Consider the following 12,177-nt stretch of genomic DNA (forward strand, 5'->3'; position numbering starts at 1 on the left):
AACTAAATGGCAAACTGCCCTTCATCAATGGAAGTCAACACTTTAAACTATTCAATTTTTCAGTAGTAACTATCCTGATAAAAATAGGGCATACAGTACATACTCAGGTTGGTCATAAAAAATATAGAATATGATTAAATATGATTATGATGGTAAATATACGGGGAATATTGTTCCCTTGTCAATCTGGAACAGCATTTGAGTAATTTCAACTGATTCTACCTCAATAATTATGCAAAAATTTGTTTATGGGTATTTTGCAAAATTATTTTGCAAAATACCCATATAATCTTGGTTCTCCACACACTAAACGAATGGGGGACAAAGGGCATGCATACTCAGGTTGGTCATAAAAATATAAACATATGATTGAATATGATTATGATGGTGAAAATTCGGGGAATAATGTTTCCTTGACAATCTGGATCAGTATTTGAGTAGTTTCAACTGATTTTACTACAATAATTATGCAAAATACCCATAAACATGGTTCTTCACACACTAAATGAATGGGGGACAAACTGTCCCATACGTAACTGTCCCATACGTAACACGTCATGTCTGTCTTTAATTAAAACCTGTAATTAGAGCTTTTTGCCTAATGACATGAAACTTACCTGTGATAATCTTGAGTGTTGTGACTTTCATCACAGTGAGTTACAAGTTGTAGAATGATATACTTTCAGAGAGTTTTGAGGTTGAAAAAAATGTTCAAAAAAACAAAAGTTTTCTGGTCCCATACGTAACGGCACATATTTTCTCTTCTAGAATATAATTGTCAAGGTCATTTTTCTCAATTTTTGACATGTTCATACTTCTCCTAGATATCAATCACCATGATGAAGTTCAATATGATCAAAGGCCATTAACACTATTTTTCAGGTCATAAAAGTCTCTGAATGTCCCATACGTAACGCGCGCATTATCTTGGACTTGCCCTTTTCAGACCCTTTGCTACTAAACTGAATACTGTGGCAACGAAGTCGCCGTTCGGGCGAAGGCCTTTGTCGAAGGAAAAAATCCTTCGCAGGACAAAACCACCTTAAACTATGCTAGTTTTCGACGTTGAGGGGGTTAATATCCTGATTAGCGAAATAGTACAGGCAGAGGGTTTGGAAGTCAGACTAAAATTGGCCGCGCATTTGGCCCAGTTTGCGTTTACACTGAGAAAAGGCCGGGCTCGGCCGCGGCTCGGCCGCGGCCAAGACCACCTCCAGAGCGAGGCCAAATGCGAGGCCAATTTTGGCCTCGCATTTGGCCTTTTGCGTGTTTACACTGAAGCGGGGCTGGGCTGGGCTGCGGCCGAGCCTCGCACTGTAAACGGGGTCTAGGTCGTATAAGGTTTGTAAGGTCATACTCCGAGGGCTTATCCGCGCAGGCAATTTACTCCGACCGGCTAGTCGTGGTAGCGAGATACTCCTGAAAATCTCAGGAGTATCTTGGTCGGAGGAAGAGGTCGTTGTAAGTTCTCCCGACCAGAGGAAGTTACCACGACCTTGTTTGAACAGACGGTCGCTACTCCAACCTTCCTCCAATCAAGCTTCCTCCGACCCTTCCTCCAAAGTTACTACGACCAAAACTGCCTCCGTCTGAACGCAGCTCATGTCACTTACATTACATTGTATAAGAAGTATGGAAAACTAGAGTACATATGTAAATCAGAGTTCTCTGATGAAGCATGTGACATCACATACTATATTTTGACATTTACATTATATATTGTATGAATACACATAATTACTAATAATTAATTTTTTTTTTAATTAAAGAAACCACTTAAAAGTGCAAAATACAATACTCTTTATATGGAAAGACAACATGTCACCATTTCTGGAATCTTTGTAATATAGCTATCCGATGACCAATACTGCATGCAATGTATTGCTATTAAACAAATTATATGAATAGTGAATGGAAACCGATAGTTAGTATGGTGTACCTTAGTCTATACATAAACATATGAATGGGACTACAGTACCATATTTCCCCTTAAAAAAAAATTAGAACGGGACTCTCCGCAGCATTGATAACTTTGAAAATAGTGAATCGATCCATATACAATTTCAGGGTATGAAACTATAACTCATTGCACACATCTTACAGAAAACCCCATTTGCTTTGCTTCAGTGGTCAAAGAGAAATGAGGAATGTTGTACCAAGCATGTCAGGAATCTCTTCCCTCCAAGTTCTGTCTATTGTGTTTACTCATAAATCGTCGGTGTTTTCACGAACCGACGCTATTTCGATTTTGGTCAAAATTTTCAAAATCGAGATATTGGTACCAAATGAAAGTGCTTTCAAAACTCTACCAAATCCCCAAATTTTAATTCACAAAATTAATTATTCTTAATTTTATCAAAGAAAGAAAAAAACGACGGTACTCGAAATATCGAGAAATTGAGAAAAAGGGGTTTCACGAACCGACGCAGTAAAGATACGCCGGTTCGTGAAACCCGAATTGCTAGGGTGAAGAGCAATGCGGGTTTTACGAACCGTCGCGGTTGCATTATTTTGAGCTTTGTTCAACTTACTGGCCTAGAATTAGGTTTTGGCCCTAATCCAGATCTCAGAGTGAGAACCAAACCTTCTGAAAGATGAATGACGGCCTAAGCCAGCCCACTGTCCACGAGTGAAGTGAATGGTAAGCTATAATCCTATTAAAATCATGCTCAAAATAACAGTTTTAGTTGGACTACCATAACCATTAATTGCGGTAGAGTGTAGTCCCATGTATTCAATCGCGTGATGCTTATGAAGCCTAGTCTGTAAACGCCATCCAATTTCAAATTAGATCCCAAATCATATTATTTATAGTTTCTTTTCAACTTATGTCGTTACTTCTGAGACTACTGAGTACTGTAGTCGTAACGTCTGTGTGCAAGACATGCAAGATGTCAAAGTCTCGAAGACACTCATGGCTAAGCCTTGACTTGAGTTGAAAATGAAATCATGAGATTGACAAAGTAGGCCTACTAAACTAAAAAAAAAAAGTAAAAAGTCTTAAAGTAAAACTCAAAGGAAGAGTAAAGAATAAAGGTAGACATGTTAGACTTTAACTTTCAAGTCTAACTATTAAGTCTAAGTTAAGACTTTACTTGTAATACCAGTTACTAAAACTAAGATCAGCTGAAGTCTAAGACCAAGTCAAATTAACACAGAGTCTATAGTCTAGCTCTAGATCTACATCTAGACTAGTGGTAATAGTAGGTAGAGTCCACCCATTTCCCCCCCCCCCCCAATTTTTACTGGTCCATTCCTGAAAAAGTTACTGGTCAGTGTCCAACAGTGATTTTTCCTGGTCAGGGACCGTCGGACCAGTGCCAGTGTGCAGCGTTGGTGTAGATGTCATCTATGACAGTATGTGGTCTAGTGATACTACCTAAACACTACGAGTACTCTACAGGTTAGGTGGCTTTCCTGTACAGTGCAGTGTTATAGTATACTTGTGAATTCAGCCCTAGTACCGTACTGTGTGTAGATATGTGACATTATGTCTAACGTTAGTTCGAGTGGAGTACCTTTGAAGCACAGCGGTGGGGCTTTTTTTCCCTAAAACTTGTGAATGCGGCCCAACCAAATGGCGTTTACATATTTACGCGTGATTGATAGTGATACAGTAGCGCTGTCGATTTCCACAGCAGCCATACATAATCTTTTGTCCTTTCTTCTTTCCTTTTTTCCCTTTGTTCTTTCACCCTTTTTATTCTTGGAATCGAAGGACTTCTAAGAAATGTCCCTCGACTGATTTAACCAGGACTCTTGAGTCCTGGTAAACCTAACCTAACCGAGTAACCGTTAACGTTTGTTAGGCCTAACATAACAGTAACACTGACTTAGCCCTGTATTGACTTTGTCTTTGGCCGACTTACTGAGATGGCGAGTCTAACTCTTTAACGTTAGTCTAAACGTAGTCGTTAGATCTGTCAGTGTCAGTGTCACCGGTTATTGTATATGGTGCCATCTCTAATGTACGTTAACAAGTTGATGTTAGTTATCTATGTCAACTTACTGATTCAGTAATAGTGGTACTGTCATCCTGTTGGATATCGCCGCAATATCATCCGTGACGTGTTAATTTCGTGTCACAAAGACAAAAGTTGCCAAGATCTAAATAGTATTAGATGTCTAGATCTAGATGTAGTCTAGATCTAAGTAATATAAATTCTGTGTAACTTAAAAGTGAAAGGTCTAGACTTCACTTAGTCTATAATTAGACCAGACATTCATGAGGCAAAGGCCTATTTAGTAGATCTATTCTTATTCTATTTTAACATCAATTCCTACTAACTCGCCACGTGTTATTCCTAAGGCCAAGGACTTCCGGGTTAGTAATTTTTTTTTCTTCATAAATACCAAACAGCAGACGTGTTTCATTTGCATTCTTGCACAGACTTCATGAAAATATGTGCAGTATCAAAGAAATATGATGCACATGACAATGCCAGTGTTTTATAGGTGAATGGTTAATACCTTTAAAAGCTGAATGATAATGTAGAGTCTAGGTCTAATTAAGATGTTACAGTCTCTGATAAGAAACAGGTTTGATTGTCATAGACTGTTTCCCAAATGCAGGTACATGTAGTAATATTCAGCTATTTCAATGCAATGCCTTGTTTACAAGTACATGTAGATTTATATTCATGTGAATGATAATTCAATTTCTACATGAGACATACTAAGTGCTAAACATAATATCTTGCATCAGAAAAATGTGTAAATGACGAGACAATTTGAATATGCGTCAAAGACGAACAGCAGCATTTTTTGACATTCTTTGATCCTGCATAGGCCTACCATTTTGTTTTATGTTTAATATAAATAGAGCAAAATAATTTCAACTTCAGTTTTGTTGGCTGATTTTTTTTTCTTCTCAAAATTAAAGTTGTATCTTGTACATGTACCATGATGTTTGATTTTAATCAAAAGTTCTTAATTTCTTTCTTTTCTTTCAGATGACTGGTGCCATGTAGTAGCGAAGAACTGGACCGTCTCAGAAAAGAAAAGGAAAAGTACAAGGTCGTGTACATCATCAACGGATGTGAATACAATGGTAATGTACAGTCTAGGTCTAATTAAGATGTTAAAGCCTCTGATAATAACCAAGTTTGATTGTCGTAGACCGTTTCCCAAATGCAGTTAGTAATATTCAGCTTTTTCAAAGCAATGCCTTGTTTACAAGGACATGTAGATTTATTCATGTGAATAATAATTTAATTTCTACATGAGGCTTACTAAGTGATAGACATAAGATCTTGCATCATTAAAATATGTAAAAGGCGAGACAATTTGAAAATGCATCAAAGACGAACAGCAGTATTTTTTTTGACATTCTTTGATCCTGTATACCATTTTGTTTTATGTTTAATATAAATAGAGCAAAATAATTACAACTACAGTTTAGTTGGCTGATTTCTTTTTCTCAAAATGAAAGTTGTATCTTGTATCATGATGTTTGATTTTAATCGAAAGTTCTTAATTTCTGTCTTTTCTTTCAGATGACTGATGCCATGCAGTAGCGAAGAGCTGGACTGTTTCAGAGAAGAAAAAAAAAGTACAGCATCGTGCTGATCATCAAGGAATGTGAATACAATGGCTTAGGAAAGAGGACAATCTACAGATAGGATAGAAGGGAGAAATTGGGATGAAGGGCGACAACATAAGGACGGTATATCTACAGTGAAATGTGATTGTAAAGTGGAAACATGAAAGGAGATTCTAAGATTGAAGGTGAAAACAATGCATTCCATTCTGTGATGTCGTAATTACAATTTTGCTACACTTTAATAACACTACAGAGAGACATTTATATCAAGGAAAGCTTCATGTGGATATGGAATGTTAGATTTTTTTAAGTGTTCATTGGTATGTATTTCATGATAATAAATCTTGACGGTTTTGTGTGGTAATCATAACCTTGTGATAAATCTTGATAGATTTCTAAGTGCACATTGACAATATTAGATGATGCTGTAATCAGATTAAGTTCTATTCTCCTTTATTCTTTTATTCATTATTTTGTTGTCTTCAACCCACTCTGAATGTGTCACGTATGATTCTTATAAACAAGGGAACATGCACTCCATGTAATTGATAGGACTTATAACAAATTGACATCATTATTCAACCATCACTAGACAGTTCTGTTATAAGATGTTCTTTATTTAACTAAAACTGTAAATTACGATACGTGTATGTTCCCATGCAAATTCACAACAAAATACAGAAATATGATTTCTTTTAATAATAATTCATTATGTCTCTAAATTTACAATTAAAGAAAGTGATTGCAAAAAGGATGTCAAACATTGTATATTAAAATAATAGATTATTAATTTGTCTCCATCCGTAGTAACGCACGCAACTGCAGTGTGCAGTTTGTAGGCTGCTGTGAAAAAAAAATCACAGGCAGCCCAAGCGGGATTCGAACCCACGACCTCTGGATTACTAGACCAGCGTCATAACCACTAGACCACCGGAGTGCCCTGGCACTACCTTTACACATGAATGATTAAATGTAGAAGGGCTTGGGAGCGCTTCGAAGTTTACTGCTCTTATTAAATATGTACACGTCATTTGCAACTCAACTAAAGATGATTAAACACACTGAAATTCTTACTTTAAATGATATTCATAATCTGGTTTTTTTTTCTTTAATAGCTTGGGATGGACACTTTATACACTGTATCGGTCTGCATTTCGCCTACAATATGGAATTCTTTACTTCGAGACGTTTGTTTTTAAAAAACAAAAAAATTAAGAGTCCTTTAAAGGTGCTGTAAAACAGTGGTGTTTGTTTGCTTGTTTGTTTTTTTGGTGGGGGGGGGGGGGGGAGGGGAGTCAAATTAGCCTTGGCCACTCTCCACCGTCCTTTTTTTTTTTTTCCTCTAGCTGCATTTTTTTTTTTTAGTCATCACATGAAAATTCGTCTGCATCCACCCCGTAGTTTTGCTGATGACCTTTCTTTTTAATTATTTTAGCCACACACATTTTGGCCGAATTTCCCCACCCCTCTTGTGAATTTGCTAGTACAGTGTATATGTACTAAGACACATTCTCAGAATATGTTTATAGTACTGGTGGATTAAGGATTCACAGGGAGGGGGGGGGGGGTCGGCCAAAATTTCTCTTTTCTCATATGTAACAAGCCTACGGGGCGAAAGGCTGATATTATGGGCTTTCTACACACATTTTTAGATGCTAATTATTGGTTAACAGGAGCACGATCATTTATGTTGTGATTAATTTGTTTCCTTGTATATGTATGACTTCTATTAGAGACTTAATTGGCTTGGCACTCCTTACATCGACCTATTTTAGACACCCATTTCCTTCTCTCTCTCTCTTGCTTTTTCTCTACTGTCCTGTGAATAGTGTAACTACATGTACATGCAGTACATCTTTTCTTTTGTATGATATACATCAAGTTTTTATCTGAGCATATGGGTGTTGCAGCACTCTCAAGCTTCATGCATATGCAGCAACATCTTTGTGTGTTCATATACATAGTTATGCTTGATGTGTTAATTTGAGAATGTTATTCTTTCTCTTGTATATGTTCCGTCCGCACTCTATAGATGTAAATGTACGATGTAAGATTTGGTGTGCATGTTCGAACTGTGTTCCTCTTTTTGTGAACACACAAGAACTGATATAATAATGAACTTAAATTACACATATTCTTGAATCTTGATTCCATCTCCATTTGCCATTAGATATTTATTGATTTATGGAGCTCTTCCACAATTGTTATCCTTCCCATTGTCATTACTCATCTCTGAATAATTCAAATTTGATATTTTATTGAGTACCTATGTTTCTTCGATTACATTATGTACCTCTTCAATATATTGCTGCAAAAGGCATAATAAAACATGACCATTATTATATATTTAAAATGAAGCTTGAAATTCTGATAGTGTTGATATTTTTGTATTTTTAGGAGTTTATCAGTTTCGAAGAGTGCAAGATGAGTTTTATGTTTTCATATCAAGTGCAGCTATCATAGAATCTGTTGAGCAGGATAGAGAAAGATGGAAAATGAGGAATTATGAGTGAATTCGCATGCGAGCCAAATGACAATAATGACACCGATAAAAATTGTGGCAAAGTAAAAGTCACAAACAACAGAGTGCATGAGTATGAAAGATGAGTAAATGCAAGTGATTATTACTGACTGGCACGTCTTTTTCCCAATTTTCAGCGGTATCCTTCATCTTAGAACAAACATTCATAATTATTATGAAAGAAGTGAACTGAATTTGAATTAAAAATAATGTGAAAAAATACAAAAGTAAGTTAAAAAAGTTTTAAAAAACAGTAAAAAGTAAAAAATATGAAACACAGTATACCGAGTACATGTCTTACCAAATGATAGATGTCCACATGCAAAAGTGTTAAATAATATATCCACAAAAAAAAGGGGGGCAAAGAAATCTTTGGAACGATCAACGACAGCTCTAATAACAATACTAAATGAAGATGAAAACAATGACAACACGCTTTTTAGAACAATAAAGAGAAACTGGCTTGTATTATCTTCTTAATTATCACTAAATGTATTTTAATCATCACAACAATCATTACATGACAATTAATTTCAATTAATAAGATTATTGTTGATAAGCAGGTATAGCCCTAATAGTATTTGTATGTAAACACATACGAAAATGAAATAGCGACGGTTCGTGAATACACGCGTATTGCACGTTACCTATTGTGCAGGCCGTACAGCGCGGGTCTCACGAACCGGCGTAATACAACTTACGTCGGTTCGTGAGACCCGCGCTTAAGTACATAACCTATGGTGCGCGCAAGAAACGATGGATTTACGAACCGACGCAGTGAGTTTGAAGACCGAAATATCGTAAATTTTTTGGATTCACACTAAAATTACACTATGGATAGGAAGAACAACTTCCACTCTCATCACCCTGTCAAAATTTTCACACACAAGACAGGAAAAGTCATTGAAAACGTTGTCTAAAACTTGTGAGATCTTTAGACGCGATTTTCTCAGAATTGCATTTTCGCTCAAAAACGAAATAGCGTCGGTTCGTGAAAACGCCGACGAAATGTGCAGTTCCAAGAGCATTCAAGTGGTAAACATGGATCAGACACATGACATGCTTTTTTATACACTTATTATCCACATTTCTCTGTGACCACTTCACCAACTTGAATGGGGTTTTCTGCAACATACTGTGGAGCTAAGATGTTATCTTAAGACCCTGAAGTAGTATTTGGACAGTTGTTGGGTGTTTTCAATGTGAAAATCCGATTGTAATTTTTGGGGGGACATACAGCTGTACAGTACTGTACAGTACAGGTAGCAATGAAAATGCAACATTTACAATAGACCTAGTATAGATTCTGTTAGAGCTGGCTCTGTAAGCTTCAAAACTGAACACCAAAATCCAAACAATAGAGAGAGGAAGTGAGGCAAGTGACTGGAATGCCGGGTCAGAGTTCATGGGCTGCACTTATGTATAAATATTTCTAGAAATGATATCATTGTCTAAGTTAGAGATTATTCTGTAGATTGGTAATTGCAGATATCGCATGAATTTCACACAGGATATCATGTAAACTAGGAAATATGGGTTAACCCTCACAGCACCACCGCCTAAAAGTTGCATCGATTTGATGTACAAAGAGGATGTCAGTGATTCCAAAAGGGTTAATTAAGAGAGCATGCTCAGTCACATGATCAGGAGCAGCGGACTAGTTTGTACAGTGTGGGCGGTGTCAAGGGTAGTGTACCGGTACATTACTGTAATTGATTTATTTTCATCTCATGCATTTCAAATGGTCAGCAATTCAAATCGCTGACACTCTGATGTATTTATTCTACCTCAAGCCACTTGACCTACAAATTACACCACCTCGTCAGTCCATGGTGTCCCTGTATGAGACTATACACTTTTGTAAGATTATGCCTCTTATGGAAAACCACATACACTGTACCTGTATTTTTATATTTCGAACAAGACCAAGCAAGTTGTGCAGGTACTACAAAGTACCCTTCAGAGGTGTCCACTTCATGGGTATTTTGCATTATAAATACAATGTACAATGCTGTATGAGAGAAGTTGACACACACATTCTGTATACAATTCTGTACACAAGATCTTGTACTGTAGGTGTTCAGAAAATATTCCATGCTATTACAACTTACTTTGTAGTGTATGGATACTAAGCATATCTTTGTAAGTCTGAAAACCAGCTAATATGTACTGTCGAATAATGTTTCTTTCAAACAATTCTCTCAAATCATGTTTCACTCTATTCATGGTATCATGTATTTCCAGTCACATTTTACTTGGTTGTGGTAGGTTTTGCAGTGTAGAAACTTTGATTTCCCAAACACAAGTTTGGCAGTGGAGCCTACAATATACAGTGTAGCTTGATACATTATATGTATCATATAATTTACTTCTTAGTGTGCAATTGATGTTCTCTTGCATGGTTCTATTAGTGTAATTTGTTTGCAGGAAGTACGATATACAATGTATCACAGTCAGCAAGGATACTTACATTTGTACTCATTGTTTGAGGGTCTTAACATTTTTCATGATTAGAATTGCAAAATAAGTTTTATTGTCAAGAAATTTGTGTAAAATAACCACTAACAGGAAAAAAATCTACTTCGCTGCTTCCATGGTTAAATGTCTGCCCCATTTCAACAAGCTGTTCTGTTTGAAATTCTGTTTCATCGAACTTATGGAGAAATTTCCTCTTCTTTTTATAGGTGATGATGAATGAAAACTAGAGTAGACATTCTTTAATGTGCACATTTTTTCAAAACAAAATCTAGGCTTTCATGGCACAAAACATTACAGTTAAGAGTGGACATTTTAGTTGTGTGGAAATTTTCGTGCATTTCGCGCATAGAGCATATGAGAGCATGTGAATGCTATTGCTTGACAATATAAATTGTTTGTGGTATTTTGTCTCTTTGATTCTGCAGAATTAAAGACATACATTGTACATGTACAAAATTAATTGTAAATATAGGCAGCTGATCTTTAAAAATTAATCATGCAGAAATTTCTACTTTTACAGTATTTATAATACTTACGGCAATAACATCAGCCAGTGAATGTACTATTTCCGTGCATAGGAAAATGAGAGCAAGGGCAGTTTTCCTGCACTCCATTGTAGTCATCGACTAGGTGCAGAGGGCGAAGAAAAGAGTCTACACTGTAGCTTCGTGGTGTTGGCTGTCCACAATCACATGCGGGCAATTAAGCGGAGAACATGTACATGTACACACGCACTTCAGCCGCAGGAACTACCGAAGAAGGATGCAGGTACCCATTGATGGCTTCATGCATTGGCAGACTGAACACGTTGACTTCACATGTCTGAGAGAGAAAATATAAAGTCGAAAGAAAGAGTGACACACTCGATATCAAATACTGTCCTACAGCCAAATATTGGCAACATGAAATTTTTGTGAATTGGAGCCACAAATCATCTTTTTTTTTTTTTTTTTGCAGCACGAAACTTTCGCAAATTGCCACTGGCATTCAATGCATGTGTACTTCGTGTGGACAAGCACTTCCATCTATGATGAAAAACAGTGTACGTGGCATCAGCCATATCTTGTTCGTTTGTTTGTTTTTCAGGGTGGAAAGTCACTATCTGAAAATACACTGAATAGTAAGTGATTAAAATTAAACATTGTTAACAGCACCCAGTTAAAAAAAAAGAAAAATGAATTTTTCTTGGGGCCCCGGTCAAATTTTACAGGGAGGTGTTTTTCAGTGAGACCTTGCCTGTGCGTCAGCTGACTTACAAGTTTAATACTACAATCCCATGCTAATCCTCACTGTGAATTACCCGACAGTGCCTACAGTGTATCACACACCTTCTAATCAAGCGATGCTACTCAAGAGTCTGAACTTTATCAGGCAGAATAATCCTTCTGGATTAACATTTATAAGGGCTGCATTTCCTCCCCATTCAGCCATGCTTACACTTTCACCACACAGTTAATGAAACATCCACTTACATTTTGTATTTATATTTGTTCAAAGTCTTCCTCTAAAAGCAACCACTCTTGGCACAGCCCATCAAATTTTACTCTACTAAGATTCCAAATTCTGAACCTTGGCATAGATATACAAAATGTGTATTTGTTACAATGTATTTTACAAATAGCATGAAATCACAAAC

The 12,177-nt window shown here is 36.6% G+C and overlaps 1 protein-coding gene across 3 annotated transcripts in view; it reads right to left on the minus strand.

The window, feature by feature from the left end:
- The window catches only part of LOC139723877 (E3 ubiquitin-protein ligase RNF13-like), an 80,155-nt gene extending 68,883 nt beyond the window's left edge, over positions 1–11,272 (minus strand). For all 3 annotated transcript variants that reach the window (XM_071635087.1, XM_071635085.1, XM_071635086.1), the window contains exon 1: positions 11,078–11,272. In XM_071635087.1, the coding sequence (XP_071491188.1) occupies positions 11,078–11,164 (87 nt within the window). In that variant the 5' untranslated portion in view covers positions 11,165–11,272. The remainder of the gene's footprint in view (positions 1–11,077) is intronic.
- Positions 11,273–12,177: the final 905 nt, after the last annotated feature.

Source organism: Diadema antillarum, unplaced genomic scaffold, assembly GCF_040938485.1.
Source record: "Diadema antillarum isolate AM-2024a unplaced genomic scaffold, OU_Dant_1.0 scf00000201, whole genome shotgun sequence".
In the NCBI taxonomy this organism is placed as follows: domain Eukaryota; kingdom Metazoa; phylum Echinodermata; class Echinoidea; order Diadematoida; family Diadematidae; genus Diadema; species Diadema antillarum.